A 20,260-nucleotide genomic window follows, 5' to 3' on the forward strand; every position below is an offset into this window, starting at 1 on the left:
AATAGTACTAACTCCCCCAAAATTTTGGTAGTATAATGCTTGAAACATGAACTTTAAAAAAAATATAAAGAATACAATTTGTAGAGATCATGCATCCTCAAACTCAATACTAATATGTTTAATATACTATAATGTGACTAGGAAAGTTTACAAAAACACATTCAATAAGAATATTAAGTCATTATTAAACTTTTAATATAACTAAATTAATTAATTAACATGCAAATTTTAAATATTTTAAAGCTTATAATGTAAATTAATTAAGATACTGAATGTGATTCGTAAATATTTAAAATTCCAATAGTTTAAATTCCAAGTCTATAACGTAATACCTTAAAATCCAAAATTCTAAAATCCAATCTAACATTATAAATATAATTTAAATTCTAAACTCTTAATTTAACATGATACGTATAATTTAAATTTTAAAGTCTAATCTTAAAATCTAATTTGATATGAACTTAAATTTCAAATAACCCTTTATAAAATAAAGAAACACTGGAAGATAGTAAAAAAATTAAGAATTATTATGAGAAGAAAAGTAATTCGTTTGTTTTTGTTTGTTATGAATCTAAATATATTTTTTTTATTAACATAAATATTATGGTTATGTTAATCATAACGCAAGGTAGATGAATTATGGTTATACAATTCATATTTTCAATATCTTATTGGGTATGGAAATCCTAAGAAGGCTAATAGGTAGTGTGAGTCATATATCTATTTAGGGAAAAAGACAAATTGACATGTAGGGACCATTGAGACATTTAGTTTAATTTTAAGTAATGATTTTGTTTTGTATTTATAAAGGAAAATGATACTTGAACAACCATTTTTTACAACATTTAGACACGCGCACACGTGTCAAAATCTGAGTGGTCCATTTTCATTTAATTTTTCCAACTAGACCACTCAGATTTTGACACGTGTGCGCGTGTCTAAATGTTGTCAAAAATGGTTGTTCAAGAAACATTTTCCATTTATAAAATACTTTTAAGTTCCTAGTTTTTCTAAAAATATGTTTTTCTTTGAGGACTATTGTCTAAGTTTTTTCTTTAATTTCTAGGATGGGTTGATTTTAGGTTGAAAAATAAATATAGATAGTAAGTTTGAGTCAGCTATATGATGATTTTTATGCTATTATTGTTCAAAATAATAGTTTTATGAACATTATGATTGGATTAAAATGATATGTTGTGGCTGAAAAATTCTTTGTGGTAATATTGAAGATTGAAACACATATTGATAGAATTAAACAATTAATAAATAAATGAGTACTTAATATTTTTGGAATTTACTACTGTTGAGGCTTGTGTTGATTGTTTAAGGATAAGAAAATAAACAAGTTGATATCTCATACAAAAATGGAATTTGAACCCAATAAAATTCATTCATACATGTATTAGAAAGAAGAAATTGAAGTTTAATGAATATCATAAAAACATACGTACGTATTAAAATTATCTTTAATCTTAAATTTCCAAAATGTAAAAATAAATAAATAAATGGTTAATATAATTATAAAAATTGTATTTTACTGTTTTATTAACCTTAAAATAAAGAAAGCTTAAATACGTTTCTAAAATTTTAGAATTTTATTTAACTTTTAAACTTTTTTTTTATTTTGACTCCTAAATATATGTTGAAATTATTATTCTTTGAACCGTTCAACTAAGAACCAAGATGACAAAAATTATCAAATTTAGAATCTTAAATGAAATTCTAAAATGTTCATAAATTTATTTATTTTTCAAAACAATTAAATATAATAATGACATAAAATTTACAATTTCAAGAACTAAATCAGGAAGACAATCATAGGTATTGGTATAATCATAAATAAATTTTAATAAATTTATCTCATTCAAAGAGATTACTTTAAAACATGTTTTCATAAGTGAAAATTTTATTTCTATAACCTTCTTTTATTCTTAATATTATGTTTTAATAAAGAGTAGTTTTACTTTCTTTTAAATGAAATTAAATGTTATTAATTTAAATTTATTTTATTTTATCTACATTTGAAATTGGAGAAATTATAATTTAGTAACTGTAATTAACAAATCTACACCTGGATCTCCAAATTCTCCCAATTCTGCTGTCTACTTTGACCATGAAACAGAAGAAAACAAAGAAAAGGGAAAGCACACACAGAGGCACAGAGGCATGTCCCTCCCACAAGCCCAAAGGCAAACAACACAACACACAGTGTCTCCTCGATCTCCCCAAAGTCCATTCCACTTGCCACTTCTCCACTGCCTCTGGGTAAAATATATAGAACAAATTCCAAGCCTTTAAGGTACTGTCTTTTTTCTCACACCACCCACATGGCTCTTCTTCACAAGCTCGCACCTTTTTCCTCTCTCCACTCACCCTTCACCGGAAAGCCCTATTTTTCTCCTCCCCGCCGCCACCTCGTTTCCTTCTCCGCCTCACCCTTTACGGAGAAGCACTCCCTAGAGAGGTACCAGAGGGACCAATGGGTGTACGAGGATAGTCAAACGATGTCGTTTCCTCCCCCCGGCGACTCGGGATCCGTGAGGGAGGAAGACATAGCCCTGCAGCTGCCGGAGCTGAAGAAGCTGCTGGAGGTGCTGAGGGAGAAGAGGAAAAGTGAGGGGAAGTGCAGTGGAGGGGAGTGTTTGCCAGGGAATGTGTTCTTGGTAGGGACCGGGCCTGGGGACCCTGAGCTTCTCACTCTCAAGGCTGTGAGAGTAATTAAGAGTGCTGATTTATTGCTGTATGACAGGTTGGTGTCCAATGATGTTCTGGATTTGGTTGCCCCTCAGGCCAAGCTTCTCTATGTGGGAAAAACTGCTGGATACCATAGTAGAACACAGGTAAAGATATTGTTTTTTTTTTTGTTGGGTTGTTGCTAGGTTTTAAATTGTGGTTTTGTTGCCACTCTTTATATTGTGGGGAATTGTGGATAAACGTGGTTTTTGCAACCGCAATTGCGGTCGTGGGTTTTATCATTCTTGATATTGCAGAAAATTATGGATGAATGTGGTTGCTGTGGCTGCCATTGCGGTCACAAATACTGAAATACTCTAAATTTTCTTGGATGTTGTGGCTGCCATTGCGGTCACAAATACTGAAATACTCTAAATTTTCTTGGAATTTATGATGGGTTAATGATGGAGCAAAAAAATTGTGTGTGTCAACTTTTGAATATCCTTTAGAGGTGTGATTTTTGTTTTGAAGTTGTAGAGATAGTTCGAGTCATAGATGATGATTAAATGGATCTTTTTATGCTTGATTTGTGGCAGGAGGAAATACATGAACTTCTTTTGAGTTTTGCAGAAGCTGGGGCAACTGTTGTGAGACTTAAAGGGGGTGATCCATTGGTAAGGTTTTGTTTGAGATTGTTTTAGTGGATTGTATTAGTAAAGAAAGTTACTGTTTTAGTTTGTCATGGTCTGTATGATGGATGTAGATGTCTTATAATGATTGTTGTTGGGTACTTGCAGGTGTTTGGGAGGGGTGGAGAGGAAATGGACTTTTTGCAACAGCAAGGTATCCAAGTCAAAGTTATTCCAGGTATGATTCATGAATGTAATGATTCAATTGGCACCAATGCACATTATTGTGTGTATAAATTCTTTTTCACTTATAGAATCAGAATGTGGTTAGCTTTAGAACTTGAAACAAGTATCTCTCGATCAATCAGTCACAGGCCACAGGCATATGCATATGTATTACACTTTATAAAACATTTTTCTTACATGAATTCTTCTTATGTATAATCATATCTTTCTGAGCTATTAGTGGCAAGTCAATGATTAGTCCAACTTATGTTGGCATGAAAATATGATTGGTCCTAGCCTAGGATCTAAACATCACGCACTGTCATTGCCTTGTGAGAGGGAAAAAGGAAAGTGTTTTTCCTTTTTCAGTTTTTCTACTTAGTAAACTATGGAGGGTAATCCATATTACAAAGGGTATTTAGCACATAGATTTAAATGAACTGGATCCTGTGGAAAGTAAATTTCACATTCCTATTTCTTATACTGCTGTTATTGCCATTGGGAAAGAATATTGAATGAAAGCATAAAATATTATTTCTATTGTCTCCACGTTGCCTGTTCTTCTATGTGATGATTTCTATAAGAAAAGGAAGAACAGTGATGATTATTGTAATTAATTATTTCTCATTTCTTGCAGGCATAACTGCTGCATCTGGAATAGCAGCAGAGTTGGGAATACCGTTAACTCACCGAGGCATTGCAAATAGTGTGAGATTTCTCACAGGGCATTCAAGGAAAGGAGGATCTGATCCTCTCTTTGTATCAGAAAATGCTGCTGATTCTGATTCTACCTTGGTGGTTTATATGGGCTTGTCGACTTTCCCTTCACTTGCACAGAAGTTAATGCTTCATGGTCTGTGCCCTCAGACCCCGGCTGCAGCCATTGAGCGAGGGACAACACTTCACCAACGCACTGTAAGCACAATCTTATCTTCCTTTCAACATAGTTCTCTTCCTGTCTCATTGATTAAGTTTCTGGGATCGCATTTATTTCCAGTCATTATTGTTAATAAATTAACAGGATCTGGCTTTATTATGAGTTAATAATTTTTGTTTTAACATACTAGTAAGGTAACACTTTTTCTTATGAAAAAAAAGGAATGAAGGAGAACTTGTTCCAGTATCATATGGAAACTTAATGAATTATTAATATACTAACCTAAAATTGAGGCAATTTATGAGGTATTGATCATCAATTTTACTTGTATTATATCTTGCAACACCTAAAATTATTAACGCAAGATCTCCGTTACAAAATTAAATCTACACCTGTGGGTTGAGATATATGTATACCAACTATCATTGTAAAAAGTTGTTCCAATTTTCTTTTACTAGTAAAAGCTTGTATGTTGACAAAACATATTCATTTTCTCTTTAGCCAGGTCTTTACTCCTACACAAAAACTGTTATGATGCTTGACTTTGTATGAAAGTGAATCATATTTTTGACAAAACATGGGACCCACCATATCTCATGCAGGGACACACAAATATAGGATTTGCTGTCATTCTCATTCTGAAAATGACATACATGTTCCTGAGGAAAAAGCTTATCCAAATACTTATTGTGATGCCTTTGTTGTTAATCTCAACAAATTAATTGCGGTAAAGATGGTCATCTAGAAGATTGAATATGTAGTGTGGGAAGGAAGTGTATGATGTGTATCAAACAATAAAGTGATAGGCAACCCCTTTAGTTAGTTCCTTCTAATTAGTAGAGTCATTAGTCTTGGATCTCTCCAATATCCAGAGAAATTGTTTTTATTCTTTCTGTTCATCAATAACAGTATGTTCTTTGTTTGCTCAATCTGAACCAGTTCCTTTCATGCAATCAAGACTTTATGATTTTATCTAATGGTAGCAGTTAGCAGAGAGACAGATTACTTTGTAGTTGTGAATGGTTGTTAACATGAAAGTAATCATTCATAATCATGCAGGTGTTTGCTGAACTAAAAGACCTTTCTGAGAAAATAACATCTGCTCAGCTGGTGTCACCAACACTGATTATAGTAGGAAAAGTTGTTGAACTATCCCCATTTTGGCCAGCTTCTACAAAAGAAGAATCATGTTTAATGCAGACATGACGGACGATGTTGTTGAGAAATATTACTGTGATGTGAAGCTTGGTGGAAATGAAGGGTTACTTGTGGAGGGTTGATTTAGCATGCACTTGCACATAACAAGGGGTGATGATAGTCTTGATTGAGATTTATGCAGGATGGCTGGGAAAGCTAAACAAAACTATCTGATGTTTATGGAAATGCAGAACTTCTGCCACCGTCTTGGGGTATCAATGATTTTTTTGGTCTTTGGCAGGAACTGTTTCAAAACCAATTTTGATTTTTTTTCATGCTCAAGATTGGGAATAAAACAAAGTGATACACAAATTCACTCAGTTTTATAAAAAAACACACCGATTTTGGTAGCTGCTGTTGTCTTGATCAGTGATAACATGGTCATTGGAGGAAAATTTGTGTTATAACCTTGAGCTATTTAGAATCTTTCTTTCAAGAAAAAATGTGGAGATGAGTATCATCATGTGTTCATATCAATGTTGCTGTTATTCAGAACGATTGATTCTGTATTTCATTCATTGTTCTTACTTCATCATGTGACCTTGAGGGTTGTAGGAATTCAGTTCTGGTTTGGTGAATTCAAAATCATATAGCTGGTGGTATTCTTGTAACCAAAAGAAAATATACAGGATAAGGTTTTCTTGAGTTTTTGTTTTCCACTTCTTGAACATCCTTGTAAACTATTCACTGAATTATTTCTTCTGTGGGATTTCTGAATTAAAATTCAAAGTACTTCACATCATGAGCATGACAAAGGAAGAATATGTTTCGTTTTTGTCCCAAAGTAAAATAATCGATACCTCTTGAATTTATTTTTACCTTCATTTATAAAACTACTAGTATAATTATTTTATATTTAAAATAATATCATTGGGATTCGAATCTTTGAACTATTTTTGTAGAGATACACAAGTACGTGTGAATTAGGACTAATTATAAATTAGTTTAATTTGAATTAATTGTGTTCTGTCATGACGTTTATATCGTTTTTAGGTTAAAAGTATGCATAGCTCTTTCTTAGTGTTTTTATATTTTATCACTGTTCTTCCTATTAATTATATCATTTACGCATAATTATATTTTTCTTTAATTATCCGTACAATATTGGACTATATTAGAGTTTCCTCTAAAAGAAAATATTGATTCTTAATCATGATTGAGATAAGAGAAGTCCTACATCACATAAAATTTACTTAGATATTTACTTGTTATGTTATAAATGGGGCAACGTATTTTTTTTTAATAGCACACATTGAAATCTTTTCATTTTCTTGAATTAAAAATTGAGAGTAAATTAGCCTTTTTTTAAGGTTTCTTCATTGAATGTAATAATAAATAAATATCTTATGAGTTTGGAAACACTTCGTTATTGAATATTTAATTTTTGTTTTAATGAATTAATCAATTTAAAGAGATTTTACATTCGAAGTAGACTAGTAAAAATATTTGTCAATTTTAAAATTACATCACACTATACAATTCAGAAAATTTATTTCATATTTTTAAATAATTCCTTTTCTTAAAAAAAAATATCTAGAAATCGGCTCCCTGCAGCCAACTTCCTCGTGATCTTTAGTGGGAGTTGTTGTTTTGGTCTTTGCAAAGACTGATATATGGATCAATGAGTAATTGGATGTATGTCTGCATATATGATTTTCTCAAATATTTTCAAATTCAAATTCATTTTACCATTATGTAATCCTTATTTATTTCTTTCTAAATTGTTTTACATTATATTATTAATATTTCTCGAATAACTCATTATTTTTCAAATCAATTCCATTAAATCATCCTATTCTTCATTCTCGTTTCAATAAACATCTACTACTGGCTTATTTAAAATAAAATTAGAACTACATAAGATCATATTCCTAATTTAATTTTATATTAAACTTCTTTTCAAATAATTTCACCCACAATCATGTTATTATGTAATTTTATTATTCAAATTTATCACACCAAAATTTTTATTAGATAAATCATTTTAACTAAATAAATATACATTTATCAAATTTAATTTTACAAAATTCAACCATAATTACAATATATTCTTATCAGAATTTTCCTATTAATATAATTACAATATATTTAAATTATCTTATTCATTACTTTTATTCTTCTAATTCTTTTACTTCTTCTAATTCTTTTACTTCTAACTGATTTTTAAATACTAAATTAAATACATTTGTTAATTTTAAATTTACATCACACTGTCAAAAGTTTCATGCAATAATATATTTTTATTACTAATACTAATCTTTGTTGTATCTAATGCTTATTTGTATGACAAAATTTGTAATAATATTGAGTTAAAACTATGAGTGCAATAACTCTGATATTGAATATGTAAAGCGCTTTGACATTAATAATAGCAATGATTTAAAAAAAATTAGTGAGAAACTCAATTAATTTAATATTAAATTATTTTAATATAATAGTTTCATTACGGACAAGTTCTTTTATTTTAAAACATATAATTTATTCAGGAATTTTTTTTTCTGACTTTTACTCTCGTTCACTGTTCATCTGTTTGAAGATCAGAGTCTGTCTGAGTAATCTTTGCAGTGAGATCTTCAAGTTTAGTTGGTCAGTTTCTCAAAGAGTAAGTTGGTTTTCTACTCCTCTTTTTGGGTCTTTCATTTTCCTTGCATGCTAGTCCCTTTTGTTTTGTATGTGAAGTTTAAGTCTTTTATAAGACTCTTTGTAGATTAGTGGTCCTAACGGTGTACCCAGATCGTGTTTTTGTGGTTTGTGGGAGTATATAGAACTTCCTATCCGTTTGGAGTTGTTTTAGGCTTTATAGAGCGGTTTGGTCATTGTCAAGTAAAAGAAGCTAACTAATGCTTTAAACTTAGTATGATGTGTATAATTTGTGTTAGATGTTTGAATTGTGTGAAATTGGTGATTTATGATGGTTAGGGAGGATTGTTTAATTGATTTGAATGGTTGTTGTGATATGACATAAGTACTTGGTTATTGTTAGAATCTTTTGGTTTGGTATGAGAAAGTTATGAAGGAGTTGGTTGGTTCAATATAATGGGTCTTGCGGGTTTGAATTAATAAGATTGAGGAAATAAATGATTGGTTCCTATGTTATGTATATGAATGAGTAAAAGATTAGGATATTAGTTAAAAAGGGAAGGTTTAGTAAGGGGGTTTTGACCAGTGAAATTCTAAGGGAGTGGATTCTTAAGTTAGTTTGGAGTTAGGAATTGAGGTTTGTGGCATTTAAGACTTATTTAGCTTCTTATCTTGTTGAAATCTGAAATGTAAGTATGTTAAGTTAGTAGTTGGAATGACATAAATATGCATAATTCTATTATGTAGAATTATGTAGACTTGTTGGACAAGTATATACTCGCTTAGTGAATCAAAGTCAGACAGCTATTGACTTGGTGGTTGCTAGGTGAGCAAAATCTCGTTAGACGAAACCAAAATCAAAGAGTTCACTAATTTGACGGTAGCGGGGCGACTTTTGAGAGAATTTAAGTTTGTAAGTTCTAGTGGTTTTCTCGCTAAGTGAACAGATTTAGTCGTTGAACGAGTGTTCTGTCAGACACTACTAGTTGAGCGAATATGCTGTTACGGACTACTAGTTGAGCGAGCATATCTGGTGACTAAGTGAGAGGGCTTTGGCTGAGCGAGCATGTTTGTGTGTGTATGTGTGTGCACGCGCATGTGTGTGCATGCGTGTGTTTGTGCGTCTGCGTGTTTGTGCGTGTGTACATGTTCATGCTTTATATTTTCATAATTTGAAATTCACAAATATGTTTCAAATTTCACCATGGAGAATCTATTTTAAGATGGTAAAATATATTTTCAGATTTTTAATTTATGTAATCCGGAATTCCCGGATTACAAAATGTGCTTTGATTATATAATTTATAATATATTTTCAAATTAATTAATCTAAAAATATATAAAATTTAAAACATGAACTTTTCAAATTACGTAATCGAAAATAATTTCTAAATTACGTAATCTAAAAATATATTTTTAATTATATAATTTAAAATATGATTTGAATTGTGTTATTCAATATTTTGAGATCCAAAAATATATATTGAATTACAAAATCCGTAATCAATGTTGATATGGTATAATATAAAATATATTTTTGAGTTTCTATTCCATAACTAGAATAAATTTTTAAATTATACAATGTATTTCAAACCCATACAAAGAGAGATACAAATTCATAGATAGATCATTAATTTGAATGCATCCTCATGTTAAAACATTTTTAATATCTCAAATCTTTAGAATGTTTAATAAAAGTTAAAGGCCTGTTTAGAAACCCAATTTAAACTATTAAAAGCAAATTCCGGTAAAATCAATTACTTCTTTTAAAATTGAATTTTTAATCCTTTATTAATCAGTTTGATGATTAAAGACCAATCTAGAATGTTAATTTTCCAGTCAGAACATTGATGACGTGATAAGTCTGGACTATTACTATTTTCATTACATAATCATGTCATTCAACATACAAAAAATCCATGAACTTTGACCAGTGAAAATATTTAAAAAATTAAGAATAAAAGAAGTTAAAAGTTTAATCTAAAAAAAAAATCTGAGGTCTTTAATAGAAACAAAGAGTTGTGTTTTCCATGATATCATAAACTTGATTAAAACACTTCAATGTTTATCAGTAGCAAGACAGCAACAAAACACTGAATATGTCTGACACTTACAGTCTTTGGTGAATAAAGCAGCTAATTTTCTGAGTTAACGAAACTTTTGTTTCCTGTGATACAAAAAAGATGAGTGATGAAATTTAAGGGAATTTGATTCGCTGTAATTGCATTAGCAGGAGTGACAAAAACAATTGTTGAATTCAATTATTGTCTCCCTACTGCATAAACTTTTAGCCCTTTGGCTCCTTTTCTGCTACGAATTTTCCCATAATTGAGATTATTTTTAGCTTCTTAAAGGGCGCACACACCTGAATAATGCATGCATACCTGTTTTTTTTTTAATGATCCCATAAATTTTCAAGAAAACTTTGGATTTATGGGCCATGTGGGGTCCCAATAACACCATGTCACACACTACTTTGATGCTGAACTCCACTGCAGGACATGCACAAGCCTACACAGCCTTGTTACAGTACTACTGATATCTTGTCTCATGGGGACCAGTTGGTGGTGATCAAGGAATCTTAGAGCTTTTTCCTACGACATTGTGCAATGGTACCAGGGTGGAGGACATACCCTTTTATGGTGAATATTTACATCGACTATAAATAAGATAAATTTACAATAAAAATTGTTTCGGTTATGGGATTAACTCACTAAACTCTTTCATAATTTTGCCTTCTCGCCGGTCTCATTCCAAACTCTGTTGTCCTGCTTTTCCGTCCAGGAAGGAACCTGTCAAAGATTCTCCGATGTCAAAGTCAGTGTATGAACCGTTCGACAATTCAATAGAATAGTAATAAATGTGTAATAAATGCAACGTACCTACCACTTACCTTTGACCTGTATTTATAGTTTTTGTCATGAGTTTAGATTAGTGAAAAGTTAATCATGGCCCAATTTTAGCTCAATAGCTCTAATCGCTGCTTACCTTGATCATGGTCTTAATGATCCAGATAACCTACCGGGCGGTTATTCTGCCACCGTCCGGTTAGGCTGACCCTGTGTGGTCTTCCTTGGACCGTCCGATTCATATGGTATAAAAATAATTACAAACTCTATCTTACAAACAAATTTTACAAAGTTAAATTAGGTTTAAAGTTCATAATCTTAAGATAATATGAAAGTCATTGAAACTTATCATAATAAAATTAGTTGTTTATTGAATCTATTGTGTCATTTGCTATTATCATACCATTCACTGATTCCTAGTTTTATGTTCAAGATATATATTTCAACACGAGAGAATATGTTGGAAATTTCGTATTAGAGATAAGATGAATTTACATATAATCTATATAATGTATTGAGACATTTGCCATACAAAACTTTGAAAGATAAATCAGATATAATAATTATGTGAAATCATAACTACAATTGCATGTAAATTCTGTGATTGGTTAATGGAGGTTTTGTTCTGGGAATCAAAGCAGTGAATAGAGGTCATATTGAAGTTGAATAGTAGCAGGTAGATGCAGCAAAAACTAAGAGGGGGCCAGTTAGAATAATTTTAGAAGGTACCATTATTACACTTGGCAGGTCCCTTGGTTTTAAACTTTTCAGGTACAGCTGATGCTGCTGGATAACATTGACAAGAAGAAAACACCAAGCTAGAGTAGGTCCTGCTGTTGTTTGACTTGTTTATAGCCAGCCAAGAACATTTGAAGCCATTCTCATACCCTGGTTCAAGGAAACATGCTTACAAATAGTGTCTGAATGTTACTCCACCAATAACATGATGTGTTTCTGTTCCAAATTGCACTCAAGCCAGAAGCATTGGATCAACTGTATTTTTTGAAACAATTTTAAATCCAGTCAATTTCATGCTAAATTCCTGTCAAGTTCATTCTAGGGAAAGGAGGATCTCTTTCATGATTCAGGAATCTACACGTCAAAAGTAGCAGTCATGTGTATACATCAAATGTTGAAAAAAATAACAGCTCATGTTCAACTCTTTATTTAATAGATATTAAATAAGACTTTAACTTTAATGCAAAGAGTTTTATATTATTGATTCGTTATAATTTACTTTTAATATAAGTCTTTTTTGCATTTGTTGATTACAAAAAGTTACATCAAAAGTCATATCAAGTATAGCTTTCTAATTTGTTGACAGTGCAAGATATTACCACAACAGTACATACCTATTACTCTTATTAACAAGCAGTTAATGTAATTTTGTCTATTGTTAAGAGATTAGATATAACTTTTTATATGGTTTTTAAATTCTTTGTAATGCACATTAATAGTTATACTGTGTATGAAGTTTTTGTTTGGATATTAGTGTGAAAGAAAAATGAGACCAAAATTTAAATTTGACCATGCAAATGCAATATTATTCACAGAAGAAGAATACATGAGCAGAAAGAGTAGAATGTCTGATGTAATTGGATGATTTTGAGATAAGATGTTAGACAATAACAGTCACTATACCCTGAAACAAACATCAAACCTCAATCAGAATAATGCCAAAACAAACACATAATGCCAACCTTACAATAATGTTATGCTCTGGCAATGCAGTGGTCCTACGTAACTAACTTCTTTTGCTCATTTACAGACTTGCACCTGCTTTAGTCTAAACTTTGGAAAACAACTTTTCAGAATATGGTTTTCTTTCAAATTTGTTCATACAAGACCATTTTTTTTTATAAAACCAAACCATAAACTTAACTCATGCCAATAATTTGCAGAATTTCAGTCTTCTTAAACATGGTCTTGAGGTTCTTTGGCCAATAAGTGAATAACTAATCAAAAAGGCATTTTGAATTTATCTTTTGAATTTAACTTTCAGTAGACAAAATGCTTGCTAAAACAAAACTGTTTTGTTTAAAAGTAGTTGCTTGTTGATGGAAAAGTAGTTTAGTAACTTCAAAATCACTTTAAAAGGATAATTAAACTGGCCAAAATAGTATTGTTAGTAGCATTCCAATGAAAACATAAATTAAAGCTTTATGAAAACTACATGAACATTTACAAAGATTTTCTTCTTTTCTGGTATTGGAATACCAATCAAATCACATATTCTGTTTCTTCAAGTTCTTAACTTGTCTTACTTTCGCAGTGGTGAATTAAATGGTAGCAAGGGTTGCACAAGGTGATCTTTATGATCAGACAATAATCCAAAAACTAATGATAATATATATATATATATACACAAATATCAACAAGTCTTCACATTGTGATAAGAATTACACAGCTAAAGAGAACGTATCAAATATCCTATACAATCTCTGTATAAAAAATCAAAGAATGATCTTCTGTTGTATTTTATTTTGAATCTATCATTTGAATGACGATGGAAATGTACAGTGCTTGAAATCATAGGTAAACGTATTTAGGGAATAATGGTACACCTCCCAGTAGAGAAGAGTGTTTGAAATGATGTGCAGTAGAAACTGGGTGCCCAGAACTCATGGTTACCCTGAAAAGAAAGGCAGTTGAAGTGCTCCAAAGGGGTCAAAATTGCACATCCTATTGAAAGTTGCACTTTCTTCCTTGCTAAATAGCCTTCATGCCACAAACTTTGGTACTGCTTTTAGATCAGGAATTAGCATGTGAGTCATTGCACATGCACTCTGGAATAGGATACTTTGTAACATCCCTTCCAGCTTTGATAGTCCTAAGTTCTGGCTGCCCCAATGAGTCCTGGTGCAACTCCTTGATGATTCTGTTGAACTCTTCTTCAGAGATGGAAGAATTATGAAAGTAAGGGAGCATGTGTCTCTTGTTTGGAGTTATATATTTCTTGTGCCCAGCAAATGCTCTGTGACCCTGAAAGTGAAACACCATTTTAAGTATTTTTATTTCTATTGCATATTTTAGTTTCCTGTTGTCACAAACAGATATAAAACTACCAAGTTGGTTTCACTTTGTTTCCTATTCTCCTAGATTTGAATAGGGAAGGTAAAAATAGTAAAATGTTGTTTTCACCATTTCCTATCTTCCAAACCAAAAGTGAAAATAACTTGACATTTGTGAAGAGAAGAAGAATCACTAACAACAACATAACAGGCAAACCTGAATTGCATGGCCCATATTTCCTCCATGAGATGGCATGAAAACATCACTCTTCTCAGAGACTATGTAATCTATGGCAGCCATTATGGATGCCTTATTTGCAAAGGGTTGTAGTTCTCCTGGCAAGGCAAGATCTTCCTTGCTATAAAAATGAGGAAACTCTTGGATCAATGGAAGCAAGGCTTCTTTTCCACCCAAAGGTTGTCCTCCAGCCCAATAAATTCTAGTATTCTTTGGAGCTCCTAGACCCTTCAAAAGCCTATAAATTGAACCAAAACATCTATCAGAACATGCTGAAAAAAAAACCAAGTAACCAAAAGTGCTGTTGTATTCACCTGGTAACCTCCACAGCATTCAAAGGGCACAGACCAGCCATCTTCCTTTCATGGTAAGTCATGTTTGATCTTGCAGTCAATAGCTCTGGCCGTTCTATCCTCTCATTGCTAACAATCTCGTCGAGTTCCTCACTCAGACCAGGTAGGCATCCAGTTCTCACCCACACATCCTTTTCCATTCTTAGATGAAGAGCAAGGTAAGGTCCCTTGCTCTTCATTCTCTCTGCAATCTTGTCCCCAAGTTCCTGAACCGGTTGAGCAAACCTCAGTGCATTGAAAGCAACCTGAAACACAAGATCAGAACTAACTTTCACAATCTGCAACCTACTCTTATACAAGCCAATTTCTAAAGGGTGATTTTACCTGGTTTCTTGTTTTTATTTCCCATTTAAAATATACAGAAAGCAAGAGAATTTGAATTCTAAATACCTTGCATCTAAGCTTTTGAAGATCAGGAGAAAGATCCTTGGAAAGCCTTGAATCCAAACCACGTAAGAGCAAAACACCTTCTCTGTTGAACTGCGCAAGACTACAGTCAGGAAAGTGTCTTTTTTTTCCAAACAACAATGAAAACACTCACTTTCATATTAATGTAGGTGGCATGCATAAAATGACCCCCAAATGAACTATCATATTAATGGACCAGCAAAATTTGGAGAAGCTAACCCCATTAAGAATTACAGAAAAACCAATGAACAGAACACCTGAAGAAAACACTACAGGATAAGAGAACGTCTCCAACCGTTTTTGGTTGTTGGTTTTCAAAACACTTTTTGTGGAAATAATTTTCAAAAGTTTATAGATTTTGGATGAGAAATTGATTGATGAGTACTGTACAACTGTTTTGGAAAACCGTTTTAAAAACAAAAAGGGCGGAGAGAATCAAACAAGTCCTTACTCTTCTGAGGTATCTTGAACGGATCCAGCTGGGAGTGACATGAAGAGGAGGACTTCCCTCCACTGGTTTTGTCATTAGATGCGTTGATGGCAATGCTGAAACCACTCGGACATCATTGGCAAGAACTCTCTTGAAGTGTTCCAAATCAAATATATCACCAAACTCACTGCAATCAAACCAAACAAATGGAAAACATCACAAATAAGGAAAAACAATCAAAGTCTCGCCACACTATCTTATAACAAACACAAATAAGGAAAGAAATATAATTAACACTAGTTAATCAAGTGGATCGGAATAAGAGCATAAAGCATTTATTAAGCCTAAACATTACTTGATATCTTGTCCAAAATTTAAAATCCAACAATAAGCTAAACCCATATGGCTTTGGACAAGAATAAAATGTACCTTTCATCACCCCAAATGACATTGACTTGCAATATAGGAACAACCAAAGAAGCTCCAAGAATCCTAGCAATGACAACTGCATCAACAATTTGATTCCTTTGCTGATTCAAGCCCCCAGAAACAACCACCATGAGGTACTTTCTCCTATCCTTTAGAACCCCATCGGTTGCTCTTGTGTAATCCCTGCTGAAACTAAGGCAAGGTTTGTATCCCAACCCATCTGGCTGCTTCCAGAACTCACTCTTCTCAATACCTCCATCACCTTCCACCTTGTCCAATCCCTGTGCTCTAAGCTCCACATGGGAAACCAAAGCCTTTGTCAACAAAACCTCATCTTTTATGTTATTCTGTCTCACAACACCAAGGTTTGACTTTGGATGTGGGGTTGAGATCATGTTCTGAGGCAGGGTTGTGGCACATGGGTGGGGAGAAAATGGGATGTTAATGGTGAGGCCAAACTTGAGCATGCCAAGGAAACCAAAGAGAAAGAGAGTGAAAAACCACAATCTTGGCCTCCTGAAGATGCTGTTTGTGAAGAAGAAAAAGAACCTGTTGGTGCTCCTTGAAGTCTTCTTGGGAGAGTCAAGAAGAGATTGCAGAGAAGAAGAAGATATAGAATTGATGATCTGAGAAGGAACTGATATGTAGGACAACTTCTTGGCATTGTTTTTTGACTTAGCCATTGAAAAGAGATGAGCTTTTCACAGAGTGATTAAGAGAGGGAGAGAGAGAGAGAAATAGTTACGACTTTTCCTTTATTGTTTTTTGTTCTGAACTTCACTTCCTTCATAAGAAGAAGAAGAAGAAGAAGGACATAATGAGAGATAATGAAGTTTGGTTTGTTATAAAGAGCCTCAATCAAGTTTTCATTCAAAAGTCTTCACTTTCTAGAGAGAGAAGTGAAGAGGAGTGAAGAGGAGTGAAGAGAGAGAAGAGGGTCTGAGGAAGTTGGATCAAAGTTTCAACGCCTAATCAAAGGAATGAAAACTGAGGTTTGAGGATTTGGACAAGTTCGGTTTAGTTATGGTGGAAACAGTTTTTAAAGTGGAATTTTTGGTTTAATGTGTTGGCATTTGGCATTCATTATAAAGACACCATCCTTCTCAAAACTCAACTTTTGATGGATATGGGAACTATATGCCATGTTTGTTAGAGATTGACCCTTAAGCCCCCATTCATTATTGCATTCATACGTCTGCTTTTTCATCCATATTTGGATCCTGTTCTTGCTAATCATAATCAAAATATATTGCTCATGTTTTCTTTTTCTATTTTCAGGGTTCTAATATTCAAAAACAGCTAAATCCATACCTATTTAATTCTAATGTCAAGCCATAGAGGTGTCAATGTCACACAAAATACATGGATTTCTTTGCCAAAAGTTTTACAAATCAAGCATTTTATTAGCTCAATTATTCTATTTAATGATGTGCCCAGTTGGTAGAGTTTTTCATTACCTTTTTACATTTTGGTTAAAATTTATTTTAATATAAAAAAATTACTTTCTTTAACTTTTGTTGATACTTATAGTGTGTAAAATTATATCAAGCATAATTTACCTACATAAAATTTTTTAGTTTCTTGTTCCATTTGCTGATCACTAAAATTCAACTCAATAATATAGAGTTTGACAAAAGTTCAAAATCACTCTCAAATCTTTGGTCAAGGGTTATTTGACCCGCAAAATATGGCAATTCTTAACTAAATGTAGACGCATCCTATCCTACATTCACACAATGCATGTCACAAACCCTAAAACATTCCAATGCTCGAAGCTTCTCACACATAAAATTACCTTAAAACCATGTTTGAACATTTAAATAATGAACCATCTTTAAGCAGAAATTAACTGGCTTTTAGCATCTTACTATACAGAAATATCAAGCATGTTATGTTTCAATATTATAACTCCATTGCTTTAAACACACTTAAACCTAGTATGTTTATGGAAAAATATATGATAAGCAAGTAACTCATTTTATCAAACAGTGAGCGACATCATGTACATGCTTTTATTTATAACTTTTTAAAACTTCTTTTTTGTTTATTCTTTCAATTACTTATAATTAAGATATTGGATAGATATTAAGTCTTGATTTTTTTATTATTATTATTATGTAAATATCTATCACTCTCACAATTTGACTAACAAACTTTTCTTCACCTCATAGATGGAAAAAAAGAAAATAGATACAATAGACTTATCTCACAAGAAGATTATATCTCTTTTTTAATGACTTAACTCCACATAATCAATTATGGTTCTACTAGTCCTACAAATAATGTAATTACGTATTTTAGCATTTCAATTTTTTTCAATTAAAATTTTCATCATAGCAAATTTGAGTAGATCTTACATGCCCCATTAGTTTTTATAATCTCTTACCACGTTTTAATTACAAACTCATTATAACTAAATTCAACCTCACACATATTTATAATTTTATATTTATATATTTCTACATGAAAATTGTTTTTTATATTTAAATTGAATTAGTAAATATAATAAAAAAAACATTATCATAGTATAATTCATTTCACTTTAACATTAAAACAAATAAATCACTACATCTTGGATGCACAATAAATTAAAAATCATTGAGAATATTTACTTAATATGTTTTTTATTTAAATTAATTTTTAAGAAATATTTCAATTTTAAAAATATCTAGACATTAGTTATTATTTTTGAGATATTATGAATATTGTATATTTGCTTCATACAAATACATCATGTTTTTTCATCTAGACATGGAAAGGTGGTTTACTTCATACAAAATCTCATAGTCAAGAACAATCGAAGGAGCAAATACATCATGTTTTTTCATCTTCTCCTTATTAGAAGAAAAATAATCACCAATCTAATCGGTGTTTGTGGAGGCTAAATGTAAAATGCCATAAATGTAGTAAATTAGGACATGTGGAGAATGCATGCAAATCCCAAGATCGTCAAGAAGATATAAAGACCGTAGAATCAAAGGATGAACTATTCCTTGCAACATTATGAGTTACAACCAACACATCTACAAAAGATTGGATTATAAATAGTGGTTGTACAAAACCACATGAGGAGCAACAAATGTTAAGCGTCTCTCAAACCTAAGATCTCCTTGGTATGATAAAAGATGTAATAACCTAGAAGTATTCAAAGTTCATACAAAAGACAAAAAGATTTATTTTGGATTTGATGAAGGAGGAATTGGAAACACAAAAGAAGATGAATATCTTTTGAAGAACTTTGATGTCTAAGTGAAGAAAGTAGATGAAGATCCATATTCTAACATTCAAATGTCACTGTCATGAAATTTACAACAAAGAAGATGACGCTGATAAAAGAATAAATACAATAAAAAATATCAAATTGAAAGAAGATATTTTTCCTGCAAGATAGAGAAAAATAAAAATTACAAACAAAAAATAAAAGGAGAAAATCAAACACAAAAAGAAGGATAATCAAATTTAAAAATTTAAAATTCAAATAAACAAATATTAAGCCAACAAAAAGGAATATTAAAAATATTTACTTAATATATATTTTTATTTAAATTAGCTTTTAGAAAATATTTCAATTTTAAAAATATCATTCCATTTTAAAAATTAGTTATTATTTTGGATTAAGATTGAGATATTATAAATATTTTATATTTAATATTATGTTACATTTTATTCTATATCAAGGATACATGAATAAAATATAACGTCCATTAAAATTTCTAACAAAAATTACAAAGCTACAAAACATTTCAAAAGTTCACTCTAACATTATTTATAATTGATTTTTATTGTTAGACAAATAATTGTCTCTTTTTTCTGGTAACATTCAAATCGTTTTTATAAAATAACATTTTCTAAATCATTTTTTTTTTAAATCACACTCTTTTGAGGCTATAACGGAAAAAACCGTAGTTTTAATACCACTTGTGGGTTCTTGTAGAAAAATATTGTAAATTTTGATATTAATAAATTATGAATAAATCCATATTATAAATCTAACAACATTTTAAAAATAATATACTCATGAGTATTTGTATTTGTATATTATTTATATTTAATGTAAATTTTTTAATTTTTTAATTAATCTTAAACCTAAGGCTAAGGAATCCATTTGCAATAATGGTGTGAATATTTAATCGCATCCCTTGCAAACATGTGAGGACCACTTATTCAAAATGACATAAACTATAACGTCATTATAAATAGTCTTATTACAATTTTACGCATTATATATTTGCAAGCCTTATTAATCCAATTAAAATTTGAAAAAATGATAAATTATGATAGCTTACGAACCAAAAGTACAATTAAACGTCATAAAAATACAATCAATTTTGAATATTGAAATCCTTTTAGTGAAGGATGGA

General features: G+C 31.3%; 2 protein-coding genes across 4 annotated transcripts; one reads left to right on the forward strand and one right to left on the reverse strand.

The window, feature by feature from the left end:
- The first annotated feature begins 2,114 nt into the window (after positions 1 to 2,114).
- LOC108332358 (S-adenosyl-L-methionine-dependent uroporphyrinogen III methyltransferase, chloroplastic) lies at positions 2,115 to 6,260 on the forward strand. Of its 3 annotated transcripts, XM_052871198.1 has the most exons (6): positions 2,521 to 2,663; positions 2,750 to 2,840; positions 3,270 to 3,347; positions 3,471 to 3,540; positions 4,165 to 4,442; positions 5,464 to 6,260. In XM_052871198.1, exons 1-6 carry the CDS (start codon positions 2,653 to 2,655, stop codon positions 5,608 to 5,610), a joined length of 675 nt encoding a protein of 224 aa, XP_052727158.1. In that variant the 5' UTR covers positions 2,521 to 2,652; the 3' UTR covers positions 5,611 to 6,260. The 3 variants fall into 3 exon arrangements, with proteins under 3 accessions (XP_017423073.1, XP_052727157.1, XP_052727158.1); XM_017567584.2 differs by having other exon boundaries at positions 2,115 to 2,840; XM_052871197.1 differs by lacking the exon at positions 5,464 to 6,260 and adding an exon at positions 4,910 to 5,333 and having other exon boundaries at positions 2,143 to 2,840.
- A 7,096-nt stretch (positions 6,261 to 13,356) lies between these two features.
- Positions 13,357 to 16,967, reverse strand: LOC108332441 (O-fucosyltransferase 20). Its single transcript, XM_017567706.2, has 6 exons — positions 15,900 to 16,967; positions 15,492 to 15,657; positions 15,023 to 15,112; positions 14,594 to 14,877; positions 14,259 to 14,517; positions 13,357 to 14,012 (listed from the first exon to the last, which is right to left on the reverse strand). The coding sequence occupies exons 1-6, from the start codon at positions 16,580 to 16,582 to the stop codon at positions 13,782 to 13,784; spliced, it is 1,713 nt and encodes a 570-aa protein (XP_017423195.1). The 5' UTR covers positions 16,583 to 16,967; the 3' UTR covers positions 13,357 to 13,781.
- Between the last annotated feature and the right edge of the window lie 3,293 nt (positions 16,968 to 20,260).

The sequence above is a fragment of the Vigna angularis genome, chromosome 11, assembly GCF_016808095.1.
Source record: "Vigna angularis cultivar LongXiaoDou No.4 chromosome 11, ASM1680809v1, whole genome shotgun sequence".
Taxonomy (NCBI): Eukaryota; Viridiplantae; Streptophyta; class Magnoliopsida; order Fabales; family Fabaceae; genus Vigna; species Vigna angularis.

Bases quoted from the DNA above. Each gene is read 5' to 3' on its own strand.
- LOC108332358 (XM_017567584.2), top strand. From the start codon at position 2,328: ATGGCTCTTCTTCACAAGCTCGCACCTTTTTCCTCTCTCCACTCACCC. The intron at 3,541-4,164 runs GTATGATTCATG...CATTTCTTGCAG, and splicing joins CCAAGTCAAAGTTATTCCAG to GCATAACTGCTGCATCTGGA. The intron at 4,443-5,463 runs GTAAGCACAATC...ATAATCATGCAG, and splicing joins CAACACTTCACCAACGCACT to GTGTTTGCTGAACTAAAAGA.
- LOC108332441 (XM_017567706.2), bottom strand. From the start codon at position 16,582: ATGGCTAAGTCAAAAAACAATGCCAAGAAGTTGTCCTACATATCAGTT. The intron at 15,113-15,491 runs GTAAGGACTTGT...AGTCTTGCGCAG, and splicing joins GTTCAAGATACCTCAGAAGA to TTCAACAGAGAAGGTGTTTT. The intron at 14,518-14,593 runs GTGAATACAACA...TTCAATTTATAG, and splicing joins AATGCTGTGGAGGTTACCAG to GCTTTTGAAGGGTCTAGGAG.